General features: G+C 39.3%; 1 protein-coding gene across 2 annotated transcripts in view; it reads right to left on the reverse strand.

Moving 5' to 3' along the window:
* Nucleotides 1–15,999: 15,999 nt before the first annotated feature.
* LOC119891717 (protein yippee-like 1) overlaps nucleotides 16,000–23,751 on the reverse strand; it is a 35,113-nt gene continuing 27,361 nt past the window's right edge. For both annotated transcript variants that reach the window (XM_038703545.1, XM_038703544.1), the window contains exons 4-5: nucleotides 22,559–22,667; nucleotides 16,000–20,392 (exon numbers count right to left, since the gene is read on the reverse strand). In XM_038703545.1, the coding sequence (XP_038559473.1) occupies nucleotides 20,303–20,392; nucleotides 22,559–22,667 (199 nt within the window). In that variant the 3' untranslated portion in view covers nucleotides 16,000–20,302. The remainder of the gene's footprint in view (nucleotides 20,393–22,558; nucleotides 22,668–23,751) is intronic.

Genomic DNA, 23,751 nt, shown 5'->3' on the forward strand with positions numbered 1-23,751 from the left:
TAACTTAACTGACGTTATTAGAAAGCTAAGTTAGCTTTGTGAATTAGTTCAGTTAGCTAGATAGCACCAAGCGGCAGTTTTATACTAATCTAATCTCTAAGGAGGTAGCATTCATGGAGAAATGTATGTGTGTTTCACAGTTTAGCATTCATTCAGATTAAATGAGTGGGGAAATGATTACACCTAACTACCAGATGTCATTTGCAAGCTACGTAGCATTAGCTTTGTCAGTTAGTTCAGTTAACTAGCAGTTGCACCTAGCAGTTAGTATGTGTAGCTTAAATATCTAGTAATCACTAATCTATGTATGTATTTGAACATACATGGAGAAATATATATGTGTGTGTGAATTAGTAGTATTCATACAGTTTAGATTAACAAAGTGAGGTTGCTGTATAAACTGAATAAACACAGTTAAATGTGTCTTCATTAGAGAAGTTAATTGCTGACAAATACTCCACATAATAAACACTTCAAAATCATTTAATCTTACAACTACATATAGTTATATAACCCAATAACTATTTTGTAAATGTTTATAAAGTGCGTATAAATGTAAATGTTTATAAGTGCGTATAAATGATAAATAGGGGGAAATTTGGTTTAACTAGTCTAAGTTTAAATTTGCTAACAGCTGATGGAAATGCATCCTGATAACAAGTTATTGTTGTACTTAGGCTTCGTAATGAGGCTTTTCAGGATGTCTCCAAATCATTTTTATGCTTTTTAGCTGCAGTAAAAAAAGCACCTCTTCTCATTTCACATCACATGGGTACAAGCTGTTTCAGAGATGGGACTGAATCATAAGCACCTCACTGGGAACTCTCCTAAATGAACTGCACCTTGTGTTTACGTTCTTGTTTGTTCCTGAGTGCTTTTAAAGTGAATTCCTCTTTACATTTACTAGAAAGCAGAAACAGTGACGGTCTTGATGCTTCTGTGTTGTTACGCAACAAAGGCAACTGCTGGCTTTGTGTATAAAAGGGGCGATCTGGGCAATTTCATGGCTTTCTATGGACAACATGAAAGGGTTTGAAATCAATAATACTGCTTTTCAAAAATGATATTTTACTTGCTTTTCTTTGTGAAAGGGGCTGCAAGGAATTATAAAAATGGCCTCTGAGTGCTTCTAACATAATTCACCAGACCGTTCCACACATCATACACAAGGAGATCAAACGAAATGGTCATGGGTGGAAAATTGGGCTGCTGCAGCAGTAAATAGTAATCAAAAATTTAACAAAAATTAGAAACAAGACAACAATTTCTCCCTAGTGGTTTCTGGTTGCTGGATATTGATTTGTGGCTCCTGTTGTTGGTCTACCTCAAAAGAGAAATTGTGTTTTGCTTAATGATGGCTATTTCCCTAGTTGGAAAACAACTAGGCCTATCCGAGCTTTGCAAAATGGGGACGTCATCAAAACAACAACACAAAATTGACCACAAAAATTGCGACAAGCATGGGTGACACCAACGTAGCTGTACAGCTTATTGTAAATTGACTTATAGAAATTACTCTATCTGCATTTTCTTCGATCATTGTGAAAATGTTTTTCTCCCAACAAATGCTATTGAAGCCTCTTTGTCAACTTAAAATAATGTTGGTAGGACCGATACGTTAATCACTACTGATTGGTTTGGGCAAAACAAATAATCCCCTCCCACAGAGAAATCCAGCCACATGAACACAAGGTCAGGTGAATAATGGTAATTAAGTCTGATTGTCAGAATAAGAAATGTCACTTGTGCTTTTACATTGTGCTATACCTGTGGAGAGTTTTTAAAGGGCTGGCAGGCTTCCCACAGCGAACTATAAAAGAGTGACTGTAAATGGATGCTGAGCCACTAGGAGAGGTCCAAAAATTTGATTTTGTCCTGCATTATTTATATACATGTATGTTTTTTAGCATCCCATATCTGCTCCCCAAATCCCAAAATGCCAAGCTCAGATGAGCTATGACATTTTGTGGGGACCTATGCATAATTTGGGGATCTGGGAGCACTGAATCGATGAAAACAAACTTTGAGGGACTACAGCAATTTTTTTGATCCAGGAGGTCCAAAACAAATTTTGAGATTCCGACAAATTTCCAAACAGGTTTTCGGAGAACTAACCCAAATTGGGGATTAGAGTGCATTCAAGACATCTATACTTAATGAATAGACATACATGACAATTTGTCACCTTTTATGAAGTAATTTACCCACCCCACAGTTGCAGAGCAACATTAGCATTAATTCACAATTGTGTTTGTGTTCACCTGATGAATGTAAGTCCAATATTAACTCTCCTTTTAGCTCTGGTTATTGGTCTCCACCAACTCCTGCTCTTTAGCCGCTAAACGTTCCACTATACTACACTACTGTGTGGTGCTGGGCAGACAGTGTACAGTGGCTTTTGTATAAAGTCAATAAAGTTGTGTGCTTGAAGACCAGAATAATGAGCTTAAAGACACTAAAACGCTCCATAGAACTGATGGGAACTACAAAGTCGGGTGTGGGTTTGTCATTATGAGTGACAACTTTCACATCTTTTAAGGCAAAAATATTCATTAGAGCAGCTTTAAGTTTTAACATCATTTTTAAGCATGTTTATATTTGCATTATTCGTAAAAATAAAACGTACAGTATTTGATTTTGACAACAAGTATGGTGCTATGCATATTTGTGTGTGTGGGGTAGAAAGGTTATTAGATCTGGCTCAGGGTCTCAGAACAGCCTTGGCCAGCCCAGTCCAATAAGAATTTGAGCAACTGTGCCTAACCCCACCCAGAGATGCCCCCCATCATGTTGAGTCTTGGGTTAATTGGGTATATTAGTACTAAAAGAGGACTGGTAGCAGTTTCAAACAGCTGTAAAACATCTCAGGCCCTGACATCTGCCCTCACCTGTTTCTTTCAAAGAGATAACTGCTAATGTGACAGCCTCCCTTGTTAAGTTGGTGCGTCAGCAGAAGATCTCTGACACTCTGCGTTTAGATACACATCTCTGCTTCAGTCCTGTCCTTTCAATGACATCACTCGCCTGCGCTCTCATTGGACAAAGTGCCTGTCAGTACAGACACACTGACCAACGGCTGCCTGTGGTTCGCCGGATGGGAGTGTGGCAGATGCAGTGCTGCAGCCATGGCGACAGTGGATGCTGAGCGCTGCCACGACTTTGTGTAGGCAGAGTCTGAATGGGGATGACATCACTCAGTGAGACAGGAGAAAAACAACATCTCTCTCAGTTCCTGTGTCTGTTTTTCTGCTCATGATGATAATACCAAATGTTATTTGGAGGCTGATGCAAAACCAAAGATGTTTGTTTCGTTGGACAGAAATACCTGGAAATGAAATTCGATTCCCTGTGGACTGCAACTGTATATGGCTTTATGATGTAGTGTGTTAAAAGATTTAACCATTGACAGCCTATGAAAGCCAGTACTGATCTGATTATGCCCCAAAGTACACACATACCAGAATTATATTCCTAGAAAGGCATGTGTGAATGTAAACATCATGAAATATACAAATGCTAGAAAAAACTAAAAAATGTACCAAATAAAATTACTGAAAATTGTTAGAAAAAGAATGAAAGCGTTAAAAAAACAACCCACACACAAATGAATAGGGTGGAAAAGCTTTCATTGTGTGGAAATGTAAAATATGACAAGTATTTCTTAACATAAATAAAACTTAATAACAACAAATAACATTTCAATGCAGCTTTACTGACTATTTTAAGGATCTGTGGTCAGGGAACTGACAGGTGTGTATATATATATACTGTACACTATTTGATAAAAGACCAATATCAGTTATACCATTATGAAGTTGCTGGTTTCTGCAGCATGTACATTTTTGCCATTTCCCAGTGACAACATGGGAACAAACACTGTACCACCACTGTTGTTTGGATGCTGTCTACCTCTTCCTCACTGAATATCCTCTCCTCTTCCTCTCTGGCTCTGACTCACCACTCCGGGGATGAGGGCTGGCCCCTCCCTCAGATGACATCAGAGGGCTTGAAATAGCAGCAGCATTAAAGCTTCCAGTTATGGGAGCTTGCTGCAAGGCCTGCAACCAGGGGCACCCAGTTCCAGCTGAGGGGGGAGTGAGAGCAGAAAGGATGGATTGGGGTGAGAAAACAAAACGAGAGAGGAGATAATGAAGTGGCAGTAGCAACAAGTCGAAGGGGGTCATTGGCTTGACATCCTTTGGGAGCTAATATACGCAGGGTGGGTGCAAAATGCATGAGCAGAAATTATGTTCCGTCAAATTAAGCACTTGTGTCTGAATATGTTTTTACTGGTGGACCTCCTTTGTCTTAAATTTTTCCTTAATGTATTATCAAAGCATAAAATATACATGGCATGTATTGTAGCTGTACATGCTTTACAGTAAGTGGTTTCCAGCAGCTTCCTTAAACCTCAAGGCAGAACTTTGCAGGTCTTATGTGTATCATGTCAACGTTAACTTACTTAGGAAGACATTATATTCATTCATAAAGGAAATTATTTTTGATGATCTTGACGTTCTTTTTCTCTTAACAACTTTCTTGAAAATTAGTTTTTAGGGCTTAGCATATTGCCATAGCGTTTCTGCACTAGATCTTCCAGAGATCGCCTGTTCATCAGGTTTTCTTTGGATTTTAAGTTGATGAAGTTTGAGTTTCTTTGGGTGTTTATTGCTTTGGTTGCCTAAACCTAACCAGGTTATAACCATAGATCAGATAAGAGAACACTCATATGAATTGTTTTTGGAACTGCTGTTCAGCAGGCACTTGTTTGGGTATGAATGAAATCTAACATGAATGATAAAGCCAGTGCCAGCCACTTACTGCTTTTAAATCATCTAAAAGTATCTTTTCAGGAGCATTTCACTGAGAGAGAGAAAGCCTCTCTTTTGCAGGTACACTCAGCTAAACACACACATCTGGAAGTTGCCCAGTACAACTACAGTGTAATCTGCTGGCCATTGTGCTGCACCACTGGTATTAAGAGCCTTGCTGAAGGGCACTACGGTGGTGGTGAGCAGTTTACCTCAGTTTGCCTCTCACTCGTGTTGATTCCCTCACACCCAAACACTTATTGTTAATCCTTATGTGTCATTCCTGCCTCATACACAGGACCTATGGAGTGTGAACAAAAGAAGACGTGGTCATCAACCCCCCCTCCCGGAACTGTGTGACTGAGCGTCGCAGAGAAGTAGGTCAGGAGTCATGAGGACTGTGAGCATGAGAATAACATGTGCCGACATAAACAGCCAACACCATAACATCCTGTCTATCTGCAGCCATCACAACACCAACCCCCCCCCCCCCCTCTCTCTCTCTGTGCCTACAGGATATGGTCCTTACAAAGTAAAGGTTAGATTTGATTCACACTGAGGCCTGCCTCTCTGAAATATGCATGCACTAAAAGAAGCATGAGGTGCTTTGGGTAAAAGCATCTGCCAAGTGGAGTATGCTCCGTTTCTCACGTCTACACTCAGTCTTCTTTAACCTGCATGAATTTCCTATTTTGTCCAATATGAATTCCAGAGAACTGCAGCTGCAGATGCTCCCAAAAAGATTTATTTATTACAACTACAACATTTCAACATCGCGTATTCATCAGGTATACTCAAGCATGCAACCAGGAAGATCATTTACACTTTGTATGGCATACAAAGGTTGAACTTTGAACAAGTTGTAGTATCACTGTCAAAATAATTCAATTCAAAACCTCTATTGCATACAATAAAATGTATAAAAATATATACAAAATTAAACTTTTAAATGTTATGTTATCATATGGGTTTATATTTCCCCCAGTCTTTTCTGCTGCAAAATGTTTGAGGATATTTTTACTCTCACTGTAACTAATTGCAAAATGATTAATAGTTGAAGGATTAACTTTAAAAAGTTGCAATTTATTCCCACTGATTTTGATTTTAGATTTTTCAAAAAAAACAAAAACATTTCTCTCTGAACACTTCAGTGGAAACAGATTATGTGGAATGTTCCCCAATAAAACATGCATGTATTTACACTGCCCATTGGTTTTAACTGATAACTGAACGTTATTTGTAATTGTATTATATCAGTATATATCTATATCTATATCTATATATATATATATATATATATATATATATATATATATATATATATATATATATATACATATATATATAAAATCCCCCTCTCACGCCTTCCGGGGTGGTATGTGTCATCCTCAAGCTCGGGTCCTCTACCAGTGGCCTGGGAGTTTGAGGGTTCTGCGCAGTATCTTAGCTGTTCCTAGGACTGCACTCTTCTGGACAGAGACCTCTGATGTTTTACTTGGAATCTTCTGTAGCCACTCTCCCAGTTTGGGGGTCACAGCCCCCAGTGCTCCGATTACTACTGGCACCACTGTTGCTCTTACTTTCCACATCTTTTCTAGATCCTCTTTCAGCCCTTGGTATTTCTCAAGCTTCTCGTGTTCCTTCTTCTTGATGTTGCTGTCGCTTGGGATCGCCACATCTATCACTACAGCCTTCTTCTGCTGTTTGTCGATCAACACGATGTCATGTCACGATCACCAGTTTGTCAGTCTGGATCTTAAAGTCCCACAGGATCTTAGCTCGGTCATTCTCAACTACCTTAGGAGGTGTCTTCCATTTTGACCTTGGGACTTCCAGCCTATTCTCATGGCAGATGTTCCTGTACACTTTGCCAGCTACCTGGTTATGGCGTTCCATGTACGCACTTCCTGCCTGCTGTTATGTGCTGTACTGTGTCAGGGGCATCCTTTCACAGTCTGCACCTGGGGTCCTGCCTGGTGTGGTAGACCCCAGCCTCTATTGACCTTGTACTGAGTGCCTGTTCTGGTGCCGCCATGATTAGTGTTTCTGTACTGTCCTTCAGTCCAGCCTTTTCCAGCCACTGGTAGGATTTCTTGATTTCAGCCACTTCTTCTATTTGTCTGTGGTACATGCCGTGCAGCGGCTTGTCCCTCCATGAAGGTTCTTCATCTTCATTGTCCTCACCCTCGGGCTTCTGCTGCCTGAGGTATTCACTAAGTCTTTCATCTTTGGGGGCCATCTTCCTGATGTACTCCTGGATCTTTGTCGTTTCATCCTGGACAGTGGTCTTGACACTCACTAGCCCTCGGCCTCCCTCGCTACGCTTGGTGTACAGTCTCAGGGTGCTGGATTTGGGGTGAAACCCTCCATGCATTGTGAGGAGCTTTCTCGTCTTGATGTCAGTGGCCTCTATCTCCTCCTTTGGCCAGTTTATTATACCAGCGGGGTATCTGATGACTGGCAGGGCGTATGTGTTGATGGCTCGGATCTTGTTTTTCCCATTCAGCTGACTTTTCAGGACACGCCTTACTCTCTGTAGGTATTTGGCTGTGGCGGACTTCCTTGCTGCCTCCTAATGGTTTCTGCAGCACCCTAAGGTATTTGTAGCTGTCCTGAACATCTGCAATGTGGCCTTCTGGTAGCTCAATCCCCTCTGTTCTGATCATCTTCCCTCTTGTTGATACCATGCGACCACACTTGTCCAGTCCAAATGACATTCGAATGTCGTTGCTGTAGATCCTGGTAGTGTGGATCAGTGAGTCGATGTCTCGCTCATTTCTGGCATACAGCTTGATGTCATCAGAGGAGGTGACTGATGGTTGCTCCACTTCGGAAGTCTTTGAAATGATCTGGCTGAGGGGGTTCAACAGCAGCGGGGATAATGCATCACCTTGGTATATGCCGCGCTTAATGGTGACTTGTGCAATTGGCTTTGAGTTGGCTTCCAGACTTGTCTTCCACAGCCCCATTGAGTTCTTGATGAAAGTTATTAGTGTCCTGTTGATCTTGGCTCCCCTGGTATTACTGCCCATGTGCCTACTCATCTTAGCCGCTATGATGCCTGACAGGAGCTTCCATGTTGTGCAGAGGTAGGTTATTGCCCGGTAGTTGGATGGGATTGTTCCCTTCTGTCCGTCCTTGGGTTAACCATTCTGCTAGGGTCCCATCCATCAGCAGCTGGTTCATTTGTGCTGCCAGGCGTTCATGGAGTGCAGTTAGTTTCTTCAGCCAGTAGGCCTACGTGTGGATCATGTCCGGGCCTGGTGCTGTCCAGCTGTGATCTGTTCTTAGATTCACTAGCCACTGAGCATTGGTGTTGTGGGATGCCTCTTTCTCCCATTTGTTCTTCCAGTACTGTTCAGTCTCAGGGTGGATCTGATCTTTATTACCCTGCCACTGACTTTGGATGGTTCGGTGGAGAACATCGGTTTATTCTCCTGGCTTCTGCTTCTCCCTTGTATGTCTTTAGATGGGTAGCCAGAGCGGTAAGTCTTTCTTTGGCAGTGTCCAGAGCCTCAGGTATCGTCAGCTTGTTGTATTTGTTGTATTATTGTTGTATTTCTTAGGTAGCACCTTTCTGTAGCTCTGAGAGCTGACTAACCTCTCTTTGTGTTGCCTTGATCTTGGCCTCTAGCCTTTGTGGCTTGTGGTGTTCATCTCTAGGATCACTGTTGCTGTGGCGTACATCAGCTCATTGGTCTCAGTTATGCCTTTAGTAGGGATAGTATGTAGTCTAGCAGACCCAAGCTCTCAAAAATCTTTTATTCAAACAAATGTTCATCTATCTTACTATAAACTTACTATAAAAAAAACAGATTTTTATTTATCATTCAAATTAGCAAATTAAAGTGTTGCCTCTTACATTTCTTTGTAGTTTTCTGATAAGTATTCAGAGTGCATAAAACATGAAAATAAATTATTTTATAAACCAATTACTCGTCATTAGCTATGCTTATGGATTAATCAGCAAGTGGTCCCGACCTTAATGAGATGTCTGCATCATTTTAACATAAGGTTTAATTGAGTAATGCCTTTAAGGCCACCACACATTCAAATGCAGGCAGTTTGTTATACAAATGGAAAAACACAACTAACAAATTGTCGGTGTATTTTTATGCTGATCTTGTTTGTTGCATGTTAAACTTTACTGTTCTTTCTTTCTTACTGCTTTCTACCATTGCTATTGTGACATATGTTGATACAGGATTACAGTCAAGAACACAGACTGAAAAGAAATAAAAAATATGCTCTTAATGTATTATATTCATGTGAAAATGTTCCATGTTGCAGCTCTAAGAACAAGGCAGGGAGTGTGCGATAAATTAGAGGCTGACAGGCTGCTTTGTACTTGAAGACGAGCCAGCCACCTCAAGGACATCAAAACACGAGGCTGTGTGGGCATCAGAATCACAAGTAAGGAGACAGATAGAAAACGATGTGCAGCGAAGAATCATGTAAGTATCGCCTGCCATAGCAACTCCAATCCAAACAACAAATGTACAGTCTGTACTTTATCAAATGATCTGTGTCTAATTAACTCTGCTGCAGCAGGTCTGATAATCTTTCATCAAAATGTCTTCATTCTGAGTTTACTGATGGTCACAGAGCTTCAAATGAATTTACAGTTATAGAAGTTGCATCATTCAGGTTCAGCGCTCTAAACATGTTTTCAGCCATGAGAACATAAATCAGAAATGAGAACAGCTGCAGAGTTAATTTACAGGGACCTTTTAAATGGTCAGTCCACCCAAATCACCAAAAAATATTTTGTGTCACTTAGCCGGATCTAGCAATGCGGGTAGTTTTAGTTTAGTTTTCTCAGGTTTTCACATATTTGCTGCTGACTTCACAGCAGTGCAGTGGTGGGTACTGAAAATCTTTACTGAAGTAAAGTTCATAATACATCACTCAAGAAAAAGTCAAAAGTATTATTTCACAAACCTATTCAAATAAAAATTAGGGCTGGGCACGTTAACGCGTTATTAATGAATTAACGCCGACATCTACTTTATCAGTGGTGCAGTGCTTAGCACTGTTGCCTCACAGCACGAAGGTTGTGGGTTCAAACCCCGGTTGCCCCTGCCTTTCTGTGTGGAGTTTGCATGTTCTCCCCATGTCTGCGTTGGTTCTCTCCAGGTGCTCCGGCTTCCTCTCACCATCCAAAGACATGTGGACTAGGTTAATTGGTGACCCTAAATTGGCCTTAGGAATGTGTAGAGTGTGCAGCAGTGATGATAGGAACCATAGTGCGCTCTGTAGTCTATACGTGTAGGAAGATGTAAACGATTCTTAGGAATGTCCTTAAAATCACAACAGATACCTGTTCAGCAACAAGAAACTGATTTATACATTTTTAACCTGTTGCTCAGAAGGTGCCTGTTATAATGTTATGATCATGGCTCTGGACTCTAACTTGTTTTAACAAGCTATAGGCTAAAAGGTAATTCCCTGACAGTGGTAAATATTGCTAGTGTGTAAAGGGAATACTGCTGGTAAAAAGCGTTTACAAACCACATGTTATTGCACTTTTGTGTATAGCTGTAGATTTAAATTAAAATGTAAATGCTCTGTATTTGTATAGCGCCTTTCTAGTCTTTTCGACCACTCAAAGCGCTTTTACACTACATCTGCATTCACTATGCACACACATTCATTCACTGAGCCTAAGTGCTCAAACATTCAATTTTGTGCATTAATTACGTGATTAATTGCAGAAAATCAAGCGATTAATCACGATTAAAATTTTAATCGTTGCCCAGCACTAGTAAAAATATAAAAGTACCTGATCATTAAAGGAGACCTATTATACTGCTTTTCCAGACCTATATTGTAGTTCTGTGACTTTGATATGGCAGCTTTGCATGATTCAAAGTTCATAAAAATAATTGTCTATCTCATACTGGCCCTTCATGTAGGCCTTCATTTCAGCCTCTGTCTGAAACAAGCTGTAGATGCTCTTGTCTCTTTAAGACCCCCCCCTAAAAGCCCTTTGTCTTCTGATTGGCCAAAACCTGAAATATGTTACCAGGCTGTTGTTGCCACTGAGCGGTACTGACAGACATAGTGTGTATGTGTGTGGAGCAAATTACCATATATGGAACACCGGCTCCGTCTGGCTCCGTGTGTCCTAAAAAAGCAGTTCAAAACAGAGCATTTAGAGTTTTTTGCTCACAGGGATTTCTTTTAAATAGTTTTACCTCATTATTGGAAGCTTTGGACATGTTTAACATGAACATCCAACATTGTAACATTGTAGATAAGTCATAAAATGTGGAAAAGTCTCCATTAAACTACTTAAAGTACAAGTTACTTTTTGTTATAATATTGTTCAGTGTATGCAGGCCAGAGAGGGCAAGTGCAAGCAAAGTCTCAAGTCTCTTTTTTGAAAAATAAGTGTTTCACTTGCTTTGATATGAAGGGTGTTGTCTTTTCCAGTAGCTCAGGCACCCAATACAGTATGATTAGTGGTATTTACATTTATCTGACACTTTTATAACAATAATAACATGGGAGCAGCCAATTGTAGAATAAAGTAAGGTGAGCCCATATATAGAAGGAGACCTATATATCAAGCGTAAAGCCACCCACATTTGCTCTCTCCTTATGCTTCTCAAAAGTTATTGTTGAATAAATAACAACTATGGAGTGAAGGCCAAGATCAGTTTTACAGGCAACATTCTATTTAATGAATTCACCAGTGTGTCGCTTACATTTGTTATGCATAGAATAAATACGCTTTTAAACGCTTTAATGTAAAGTGAAAGTATTTTTTCGGGCTTGTGAAAGGGCGATGCCGGCTGGTTTCCAACACTGCCACCAGTAAACCAACCAAACCTTACATTTGAAAGGGTATTTGGCTGATTTTCTGAATGTTTCCTTCTGCCCAGTACATATCTGTGCTGGTAATTCCTGACTTTTCATCTAGGGCCACCGTGAGGGTGACATTTGTGGAGGTCAATCCCATCAGCATCTGCTGTCTTTTATGTGTAGTGCCATTTAACCTAATGTCAGCTCACGTTAATCCAAGATGGTGAACATGGTTTAACATTAAACTTGTTGGAATGGTCATTGTGAGCCTGTTATAACATGCTGATGTTAGCATTTATCTGAAAGCGTCAAGGTGCCTTAGTACAGCCTCTAAGAGCTTCTAGCGTGGCTGTAGACTCTCAGTCTTGTTTGGGTGTGCACTCTACACTGTGATCTGTATTTGGAAAAATTCAGCCACAATGTTTTTTTCCAGAAAAAAAATGTGCCGGTCACTTTGGGTAACATACTGACCTCCTTAATAAACATATTTCACTGAAGCAAATCTACTGAAGAAAACTGATGTGGGAAACTGGGTGAACTAACTCTTTCACTGTTTACATTTTGTTTTCTAGTCTCTGCACAAGTAAAACTAATGTAGTCAAATACAGCAGCCCTACAAAAATCCTAATTATCCACATTTTTCTAATTATCATAAATCCTTGATATACATTGGATGGTCAATATGTTAGAGACAGCAATAAACAATTAGCAATACACAAGTAGAAAAGGCAGTGATGTTTCTGAGAGCAACCGCCTATTTTACTCACAACCCAGATCAGTTTCAGTGTGAAGAGTCTGATGTATCTGCTGATGCAACAAATTTCTGTTTGTTTCTTCCAATGACCTCAGGCTGACAGAGTGACAGGTGTGAAGCTGGTCACCTTTCAAAGCAAGCAAGAACTAAACAAGACTGGGGATGGAAAGATAAACATGGAAATGATGAAACCAGTAGGTAAACACGAACAACATAATGAAGTAATCATGTGGTCAATTAGTGGGGTTTATGGCTTTTTTTTAGACAAGAAGTCTTTTTAAACTCCATCTTGCCAAAGCTAATGGAACATTTATGGGTTTTATTTGCATTTCTGTATTCAGTGTATTCTGTAAATTCTGAACTTGCTAACCCCTGAGGCCAACAAGCTTTTTTATTACACACACACCTCACACAAACTACTCCTATTCTGCTCATAAGACAGAAATTATTATTCAACCTTCCTCGTAACTTACAGCAGCTGCAGGTTAAACAGAGTGAGAGCACACTGAGAAGTCATCACTCTTAGCCTTCACACTCTTTAAATGAGATATAAATATTAAGCGGTAGGAGGAAAATATTTGTTCATTCTTATGTTTAGTCTCATGTTCAAGTCCTGGTTTATCTGTATGACCTTATAATGCCTTCAAATTGGTTTCTCTATATATGCACTATACTATCTTTATTACAGTACACGTGATGGTGTCTTTACTTGTTTACTTTTCCTTTAAAAGGATGCACATTTTACATGATGTTTTTATGAATTGCTGTTTACAAATAATAAATTACAATAATGTCCTGAACTGTTTTATATAGTTACAGAACTCTTAAATAGCACTGCCTTTGACATTGCAGATCAATACATCATTGCTGACCGTGGTGACCACGTGACACTGGGGGAAGTACAAAGGCTTTTAAGATCTGTTTATCAAAGAGGAAGGTCTCTGTTTGATTTTGGGCTGTGCCCTTCTAACTCATCTAAATACACAACCATTAACCAGTAATGACAAAACAGGTGTCACACAAAGGCGATCAAAGTCTCAATGTATATATGAATTGCATCAAACCAAATTTAAATATTCTTCTTGGGACTGTATTTACTGTAAATAACATATTCAACTGTGGTTTTCAGAAGCAACCTTGCTTTTTGGTCTGTGCTTTCCATGTAACACCACGCTGATTAGCGTGAACCAATTGTACTGGCACCAAGACATATTTTTTTTAGATAATGCCAAGCCCAAGCCTATATTCAAAATATAAAAATGTATTTGGCATAATTGACATTAATCCAAAACAACATTCATGTGAAGAGGAAGTCTGGCTGCAATCAATGAACCAGACTACAGCGGACTTTGAGGTCAGTTAAAAAAAAAACGCCATCGGTGGAAAACTCTGCAGGTCTCTTAGTCTTAAATTAATTACCTGACAGTCTGCCAGCCTCTCCACTTTCTGTCGGAGACTCACACATCAGTAGGGAAACCAGTGAATTTCATGCTTCACTAATTGCTTTACATTTAAAGGGAAATTTCTGACATATTTTCTGCCAGTCCTGTAATATTTAATCACACGTCTTGCCTCTGTGGGTAACTGTCAAAGTTAATTTCATCGCTGTTTCACACAATCACTGCTGCAGACAAGTTCCCTTTTTTCAACTGTGTTCCTGCAACATGCTGATGTTCTAGTGTTATTTCCATTATGTGTAATGTCCTGTTTCCAATGTTGGGTTTTGTTTTTTCATGCATTTAAATACGTCAAGTCAAATGTTTTATTTTTTTATAAAGCATTCACATTTTGCATTTACACAATGCACAAGTTACCACATTTTGTTAATTGATAAATATAATAAATAAAAATAAATATAATTAAAAAAAATATATAATGTTTTTACATATAGACATGTTATTATTATTATATATTATAGATAGATTATATTTATCAATTAACAAAATGCAAAGTGAGTGAACAGAAGAAAAATCTAAATCAAATCAATATTGGGTGTCACCTGATATTTGGTATATGATTAAACAACTTGAAACAGAAACAGCTGTGTAGGATGAAAAAAACTGGGTGAGAAACAGCCAAACTCAGATAACAAGGTGAGGTTGCGGAAGACAGTTTACAGCAACAAGACACAAGTTATACTCCATCAGCAAGGCCTCTCCAAGGCAGAAATTTAAAGGCAGACTGGGGTTTCCAGATGTGTCCAAGCTCTTTTTAAGAAGCTGGGAAGAAATGGGCAGAAAAAAGAAACTTGCTGGAGCAGACAAAAGACAGGTCATGCTTAGTTCGGTGCAAGAATGAGTGTCTGCAGGCAACAGTGAAGCATGGTGGAGGTTCCTTGCAAGTTTGGAGCTGCATTTTTGCAAACAAGGTGGGGATTTGGTCAGAATGAATGGTCTCCTCCATGCTGAGAAGTACAGACGCATACTTGCATTATCCCCAAACATACAAGTGAAAGTCATTAAGAACTACTAAAGAAGGAGTCCTAGAAGTGATGATATGGCCCCAACAGAGCCCTGATCTCAACATCATTGAGTCTGTGAGAATTTCATGAAGAGAGAGAAGCAAATGAGGCTGCCTAAATCCACAGGACTGTGGGCAGTTCTTCAGATGTATGGGCCAACCTACCTGCCGAGTTCCTTCAAAAACTGCGCGCAAGTGTACCTAGGAGAATTGATGGTGTTTTACATCAAATTTTAATTTAATTTAGATGTTTCTTCTGTGCACTCACTTCATTTTGTTGCATCTATTTACGTCTTAGCATTTTTCCCACACCTGCGTAAAACTTCTGCATGGTACTGAATATACTTTAATAATAGTCTACATTATATTATGGAGAAAGGTTGACTCAACCTTTGTGTGGTGTGTTGTGCATGGACAAAAGAAAGAAGAGAAAAGAGTTGTCTGAGTATTTGAGAAGCACAGACAATCTCAAGGGTACAAGTCCATCTCCAGATGTTCTGTGTGCACTGTGCACAACATTGCAAAGAAGTTTACAGCCCATGGCACTGTAGCTAATCTCACTGGACGAAAGAGACAATTTGATAAAAGACTGCAATGAATAATTGTTTGTTTGATAAAGAACCGCAAACAACTTCCAAACAAATTCAGGCTCACAGTGTCAGCTCTCACTCTCCGTTGCCATCTTAATGAAAAGGTATGACCCAGGAGGACCCCGCTGCGGACACAGAAACATAAAACAGCCAGATTGGAGTTTGCCAAAACTTACCTGATGAGGCCAAAATCCCTCTGGGAGAATGTCCTGTGGACAAATAAAATAGAGCTTTTTGGTAAAGTACATCATTCTTCTGTTTTCAGAAAACGAAATGAGGCCTTCTAAGTAAAGAACACGGTCCCTAAAGTCAAACATGTGGATGTTCACTGATGTTTTGCAGTTGCTTTACTGATTCAGGTACTGGATGTCTTGTGAATAACAGTTTGAAATCTACCAAAGAATTATGGGGCATAATGTAGGGCCCAGTGTCAGAAAGCTGGGTCTCCGTCAGAGGTTATGAGTCTTACAGCAGGGATTTATACTTTACAAAGGCTCTGCAAAGAAGTCTCCAATAAAAAAAAAAAACATTCCAAATATTAGTCATATCCCAAAATGAATGACAGCCTCACACAATCCACACCTTAATGCCATTGAAAATTTATTGTGATATCTGATAGTTTACATTAGAGTGAAAACAGACATGTGACATGGCTTTACTAAGACAGAATGCAAAGCAATGTAGTCAAATAAAAAGCATAATATTTTTGTTTTTAAATTTAGGAAAAAATAATAAAACAGGCACGACATATAGCCATTATAAATACAACATGCTTTAGACCTTAAACTGTAGTTTAACAGTCCTAAGAAAAGAACTTGTACAGCCTTTTCCCCTGTATACTCATCTTGCCTTTGATAAACACCCTTTCAGGTACGTTTTTTTGACAGTAACAGAGCTCAAAATGGCGGAAGCCAGTGTCACGATAAAACAAAGTAACAATAAAAAGTAAACAGTTTTCAGCAGCAAATATCTACATTTTTCATCCAGGCTGCTTTGACGGTGAAGTTCAGAGGATCAACACATTCTACAGAAAGACAATGTCGTAAGTGACAGGATTTTGCCTCTTTAATTTTGGTATAGCAATTGATTTTGCAGGAGACACTCGAACATGATCCCTGGCTTCCTTCCTGCCCGCTGACACATGACACTGATGCATTCGATAGAACTTGGTTGGTTCTTATTTGGTACACACCAACAGTGACACTGGCAACTGCTTTTTGTTCGTCTAATTTAGACTTGACTGATCGAAGGGAGAGTATAGAGGCTCTGCACTTGGGTCACAAATCTCCCAGCAACCACTGCTGGCACCATCCTGGAGGTCCTGCCTGTGTGCATGTAACAGTTAACAAGTTAAGAAGTCAGCCTACTGTAGGTTGTAACACTTTAAGCAGACATGAATGGTCTGGTAAGGCAGATTTTAAGTTTCCAAATTGAGCCACCAGTGCCATTCTCTTTGCTCTATGAGTTTGGGAAAAGTTTAGTTAAACTAAACAAATGGTCTGCTTTTGATATTTGACCAGATAAAAGCTGCATCCCAATACAGGAGCTGCAACCCTTGAAGGATGCAGCCCTGAAGGATGTGTGTCCTTCGAGGGAACTAAAGGCCAAGGTGTTCAGCTGCTGTTGAGTTATACTTCAAACAACAGGTGTGCAGTGGATTTTGGGACACGGAGTGCTACAAATTCAAGCAAAAGAAGGATGCATTTGAAGGAGTCTTTAAAATAGGACAGGCCTTGAAATGCAATCTTCAAAAGGATGCAGCCCCAGAACTGGGATGTAAGCTCAGGTAGCTAACAATCTAACATTATCAAAACAATCAAAGATTTTAACAGTTTGCACAAAAATTAAGTTCTCAAGAAATACAATCAGATATTCACAGCCAGCATTGCCAAAAGCTAATGACCTCCAATATGGCTGCCAGAGGGTGTGTTTCATCACCTGAAAGCCCTCTATCCAGGACACGTGTGTTGGCGAAAGGGTCTTGGTAAAGGCTCTCCCTGCGACATGGTGGGAGATTCCAGCTCACCCTCAAAGTCTACATGGCTCAGCAGAGACCTAAACACCGGCCCTCTAACGGGCTCTCACCACACAAGCTAAATAAACAAGCTAACAGAAAAACAAAACAGGGGATAAATCATTTCCAAACAAACTAACCTGGCTCTCGACCCCACAGATCACAGGGAGAGACAGTGAAACCAAACAGCTGCGAAAGGGAAAAAAATCAAACAAACAGGACAAATAAAAACATTTCCAAACCAAAAACAAGGGGGAAAAAGAAATACAACTGTCTGAGGAAAAGAAACTAAACATTCACTTTCGTGTGCAGGCATGCATGCAGGCTAATACACATGCATGCACGCACGCACACACACACACACACACACACACACACACACACACACGCACGCACACGCACACACACACACACGTGCACGCACGCACACAGCCAGAGGTACAGTGAACAAAAGTGCTTCAAGTTGGGGAAGTAAAACAACTAACCCAGTAGAAATACGTATAAAACCTTAAATATGTTACTTATGTACAAAAACTGTAACACGGGCCAATATCTCAGCTGTTTATGTCTTTATATTTTCAAGTAGGTATCACTGCTAACTATTAAGGGTTTGCATTGTCATCGTTTTTAGGATAAAAGGTCATGTGATCTGACTGACCTTGCCGGCAAAGTAATCAATCACTGCTGATTTTTAAATTTCTCCCATCCCACCCTGGCCCACCTCAACCTGCCATCTTTTTTTCCCCTTCCAATACAAAGTCAAACAATGATCCCTGGACATCCCGCATATTCCAAACCTCTCCCTATATGCTTTACTCTGAGAAATAATATACTGAATAGCCATCTGTTTTTGCACCTCTAAATCTTAACATAGAAAATATATGTGTGTATGTATACCAAGTCTCTGTTGTCCAAAAAAACATGGAAGAGCACTATGAGGATTTTAGTGAATAACGTCATCTTGAGGGCCACTTTGAACCAGATGGGGGGAACAAAAATGGTTCACATGACGGTTTTCGGAGTTATGCACTGCACAACAGAAAAAAGAAAAAAAAAAGAGGGGAGGCCGTTCATGTTTTGAAGAGGCACAAGATTCATACGGCTTAGAGGCAAATCACAGGCGCCGTCCACAAATAGACAGTCAATACGCTCTAAGAGAGGGAGACGGATAAAGTGCAAAAGACCTACAAGACTAGGAAGAAATGGTGGGATTTCTCGGATAGCAGCAAAGAATCGGAAACTACACTTTTCTCTCCAAAAGGGGATCAAAATAGAAAAGCAGGTTTTGTCGATATAATTTAAATAAAATCACACTAAATGATTTAAAAGTATCTAGCTGACGGCAGCTAAACACACTACAGTCTTAAACGTAGATGATGAAACCCTCAAAACTGTCCAGCTCAAACTCGCTTTCTGTCTCCAATCTGTCGTTCATCTGTAAGGCCATTAAAAAACTGACGAGAGCGCACAAAGCTTTTGCCTCTAAACTGAGATGAACCGAAGGCCTCTGCAAAGTGCAAATGAAGTAGCACTGTTCAAGTATGCCACTGTGTAATGCGTGACCACACACACACACACACACACAATGCATATATACATACAGTCCTATGCATATATACATATGTGCATGACAGCAAATATATATAGAATCAATGTTCCAATATCTATGTACTACGAACATTTTCATAGTATTTATGGATATGTTATCATAGTATGTGTATATATTCATATGTAGTTGTGTCTCATTGTTTCATTACTAGACAATGGATTAATACAGTCATAATGCTTTATGACATGTAGACACTGATTTCAGGTTCCCCAGTCTAGAAACTATTTCTGCTCCTTTTCATGTCTTTTTTACTTGCAAAATGGGACCAGCCACAATCGCATTTAGCCAAACACTACAAATATTTATATATCTATATATTTATATGTATATATACCGTATATGTGTATATATATCCATTTATGTCAAACAAATATGAGGTGCTGCTTTCAATGCTTTCTGGGTGCTAAAAAAGTACCGGAAGGGGGGGGGGGAATAAAAGAAAGAAATCAAATGATTAAATCCCACACTACTTCAATTTCATCCTTTACCACTTTGTTAAAAAAAAAAAGAAAAAAGAAGCAAGATGCTGCTACATATTTGTAACTACAATAAACTCCCTTTCCCCTCCGCTCCTTACCCGTCCCTGATTGCTCATTTGGACATTAGCAAAATAAATGTGGGCAGCTATGGGCAGAGATACAACAAGCCAAAATAAACAAACAGAAACATGACAAACTTGACAGGGAAACAAAATGCTAACCAGTAACATCCATCTGCCATCAAACCAAAACCTTACCAAACCCAGAAGTTAAAACTATAGCAAATAACATTAAAATAATGAAAGTCATCAAAGTCATTTGTCTCGCTGGATGGGTGAAATACAGAAAACAAAGAAATGTCCTTTCAGTGAAGTCTATCTCCTTTCGCACACTGGTCGCCATATCACCACAATCACTTGTAAGCGTGGTTCGGTGGGGTTGGGTGGGGCGGGGCGGGGGTAGGGGGGGTGAGAGTATAACCAAGCTCCGGAGCTGCGAAGGAGAACACACAATCTTTAAAGTAACGACAGGACTCCTGTGACGTGATTTTTCAACAGTTGCTCCACTTCCTTCGTCGTCACTTGTTCTGTTTTGTTTCACGATGAGCAGGTGGGTGTGTGCACGTGAAGGAGGCGAGGTGGTGGAGGTTCGTGGAGTTTTTTTTTTCTTTTTAAAGGGAGGTGGGGGGCGTTTGGGAGGGGCAGGGTGGTCGATGGTCGACGCTCCACGCAGTTCAATAAAGAGCATTCCAAGGTCAGAAAAAGAAAGAGCTGGAGCGTCACTCCCATCCGTTGTCCTTGATCATGTGAGCCAGCTCGATGATGAACTTTCCCTCTTTGTACTTTTGACTGCTCTCAAACGCGTGCTCCTGCAAAAATAAAAAACCGATAATAAGAGAAAAACTTTAGTTACAAGACCAACTGACACTGGTGTCGATAGTGACAACACCAGTCAACATGTCAAATAATGTGTCCATTATAAAGATATGTACACTATTTTAAGTTGAGTAATAAATATCATTAACAAAGTCACGTCAGTACCAGTCAATATTAGATAACAGAAACCAATTATTACAAACTCCAAATATGTGTCAAACTATCACAACTTTATTTTAAATTCAAGATCCGGATGTTGTCAAAGATACCAAGGATCGCTGAATCTTGGGGATATTTATCTAAAATGATGCAAAATACCTCTACAACAATAACCTAGGAGTCTTGGGTTTGAATATTTCATTCAGTGTAAATCATCTAGTTTTAATTAAGATGCACAGTATATGTCATACTGTCAAACAGAGTGGAATAACATGGCTTTTTCAAACTTAAACTACGTGAGGGGGAAAACTATTATTATTAAGTATTAAGGAGTTCAATAATAAATACTTTAAATAAAAACGCATGAAACAAAATGTTAAACTTGACTTTCGAAAAAGCATAAGAATGCTGTCAAATGTTATCAACTCTTTCCATTTGGCCATTTTGATTTCTAGATGAATCTATTAGTGTTTGTTTTAAACGTTACAGACAGAAAAAAGCACAACGAAACATTCAAACTACAAAACTTGGAGAGATGGAACTGATATCCCCTCCCGCCCCATATACAACCATTGCTTATCATGTAACCAAAAGTTGGGTCTCCAGGTAATTTTTCCAGGGCTTTAGCCCCGAATGTTTTGACTGTAGTCCCAGATGTAACTCAACAACAACAACATCAACAATAATATTTTCTCTATCAATGTAATAATCCTCATGACGCAGCCTGTCTCGCAGGTCTTCAAAGAGTGGAGGCTACTCACAATAATATCACTACATTTTGTTTTTAGTTCATGTAACGTGACCCTCCCCACCGTTACTCAGCTCGAGAAGAAGCTCTTAATGTTTTAAGTTTTGGTCAAACCGCTGTTTCATCTTTAACTCAGTTGAAAAAAATGGTTTAATGTGTTCATTTTCTCGTCATCCTCCTTGTCTTCCTTCACGACATTAACAAAAGGTCGTCAGTAAGGAGTGAGGTTGAATAGATTTGTATTTTTTAGACTGATGCGTTTAAGGTCACGAATGAGAAGTCCAAAATGTTTTAAAAGGTTTTCATAAAGACAGTCTGGCATTTATTTATTTTGATGATTTTGCTTTTGTATTATTTCTCCTACATGGAGAAACTTTAATGTGTTATATTTATAAACTTTGACCCACACAGTGAAAAATTACTTTAGTCTTCAAAAGGCTTTTCAAATGCTTTTACGTAAATAATGGAGAAAACTATGAATTCCAATTACAACACTGCAGAGGTGGCATGTAATAAAGTATGCAATAACTTAGCAAGCTAATTTTATTTCCAGCCGAGGCATCAAGACAAATATGCACACATTATTTCATCTGGTCTCGTTATTATCTGAGAAAAGCAGGATTTTAGACGCGCAGAGAAAAATTTAAATGAAGTGAAAATTAAAGTTTCCTCCAGTGACCAAATCACCTTTTTCAGTGTGTGTGTTTGATTATTTGCTCAGCCTGCTTTGCCTTGTAAACCAGCGCTGCTCTGCTTTGCTTGCGGGGCCTTTCTGAGAATCTCTAATTGTTTTTGTCACTGAAGGAGCGGCTTTAAGTGAGTGCCTGTCTTATACTTTGTTCAGTTATTTTACACCCTTCTATAGTCTTTTCAGACAATTACCAGGACAAGCCTCTTCAGAATGGCCTGACATTTAATCACTGTAGACTCTCTGAGGTACCAGTCTGGCTGTCTGCAGCCAACCTTTCGGCATTGTAATTATCTTGAGCGCTAGGAGACTACAGAGCGCTCAATCTCTGAGCCTAAATACAACTGTGATAAAAAAAAAACTGTCACCATGGCTTTAACTAGCAATGTTATAATGAGAGCAACCTTGTTCTTTTGACCTGTAAAAGCATGATTTGTCCCCTTGGAAGCTAAGAAACCACATAGTTGTGCAACAACACAGTGACAGGCGTAAATTGTGCTTCAAGAAACATTCAAACGGGAAATAATTGGCCTCAGGTGAAAGTTAAAGGAGCGACTGGCTTACATATTTCCAGCCCAGGGTGGTTTTACAGTTTTCACAGTAGATATCAGCCACAGCATGTAAACCTGTGAGGAGTACCCGCTCCTCCGCTGGCCCGCAACCGACATTCACCCTGCAGGGAAGACAGGAAGTGGAGATAAGGTCACAGAGGTCAGGGTTTTTACTTTAGAGTAAAAGCAATAAAACATTCAAAGTAAAAGTATTTATTGTGAAGAATATTCCCTGTCAAAGTGTACATGTTACTGTATTCATTATTGAAATGACTAAGACTGTTAGAAACTAAACTTAAATATACTTCCCAAAACAAATACAAATGGATGAAATTATTCATATATCCAATTCTATCTCAATTATGTCTTTATATTTGAGATATTAGGTTCTTCATATGAGATTTTATCAATTTTTGTTATTGTCTTGTTCTTAAAACAGTTTGGGGAATTAAAAAAATCAAAATGTCAAAAATACCTTTGCCCTCAAGCTAAAAAAAACAACAACAAAAAAAACAAGGCTATATTCCTTAGTCCCCAAAAAGTTGACATTTTGGAGATAAGTTTTTTACCTGGCAACAGGGACATTTTCTGACCATCTGCAGCATCTGCATCTCCAAAGTAACCACTAACTCCAGCCTTCAGATAACTGTATTGGAGTATAAAGTATAACGTCTCCCAAAATGGAAATACTACAGTGCCAATACTTCAAATTTGGAAATCGATTGTTTTTTTAATCTTTCCTACATATTTGTACTTTCTTTCTTACTAAACATTATACCAGTGAACACTGTGCTGCTGTTTACCTTTTGAGTGGCATTTTAATTACAGGAAATGTCACAGACAAATAAGCTCACTGCGGTTCTGTTGAATCCTTCACCACATGTAACCAAGTTACATGTAGACGTCTGCAAAACTAAAATTTTCCCACCAAATGTAGCTATTTTTAGGCCAAACGTCTTTTGACCTGCAAACCGGCATAAACATTGTTCACTGGATTTCGTATGTTTTCACATTGGGCATTTTTTGGAATTATTTATTTGGTCTCCAGAGCCTGTAGAGTACTTCTTTTTATTCAATTCACTCTGGCAGGTAAGGGGAGGAGGGGGGTTTCTGTGTGGTTCATTATGACCAACCAACCAAGAAATAAACCGCTAAAAGTGATTCATGGGTTTAAAGAGATTAGAGACGTTAACCAGCGGTTCCTGT

The sequence above is a fragment of the Micropterus salmoides genome, unplaced genomic scaffold (genome assembly GCF_014851395.1).
Source record: "Micropterus salmoides isolate LMB-PRFRI ecotype aquatic unplaced genomic scaffold, ASM1485139v1 Ms_hic_scaffold_7, whole genome shotgun sequence".
NCBI classification, from domain to species: Eukaryota; Metazoa; Chordata; class Actinopteri; order Centrarchiformes; family Centrarchidae; genus Micropterus; species Micropterus salmoides.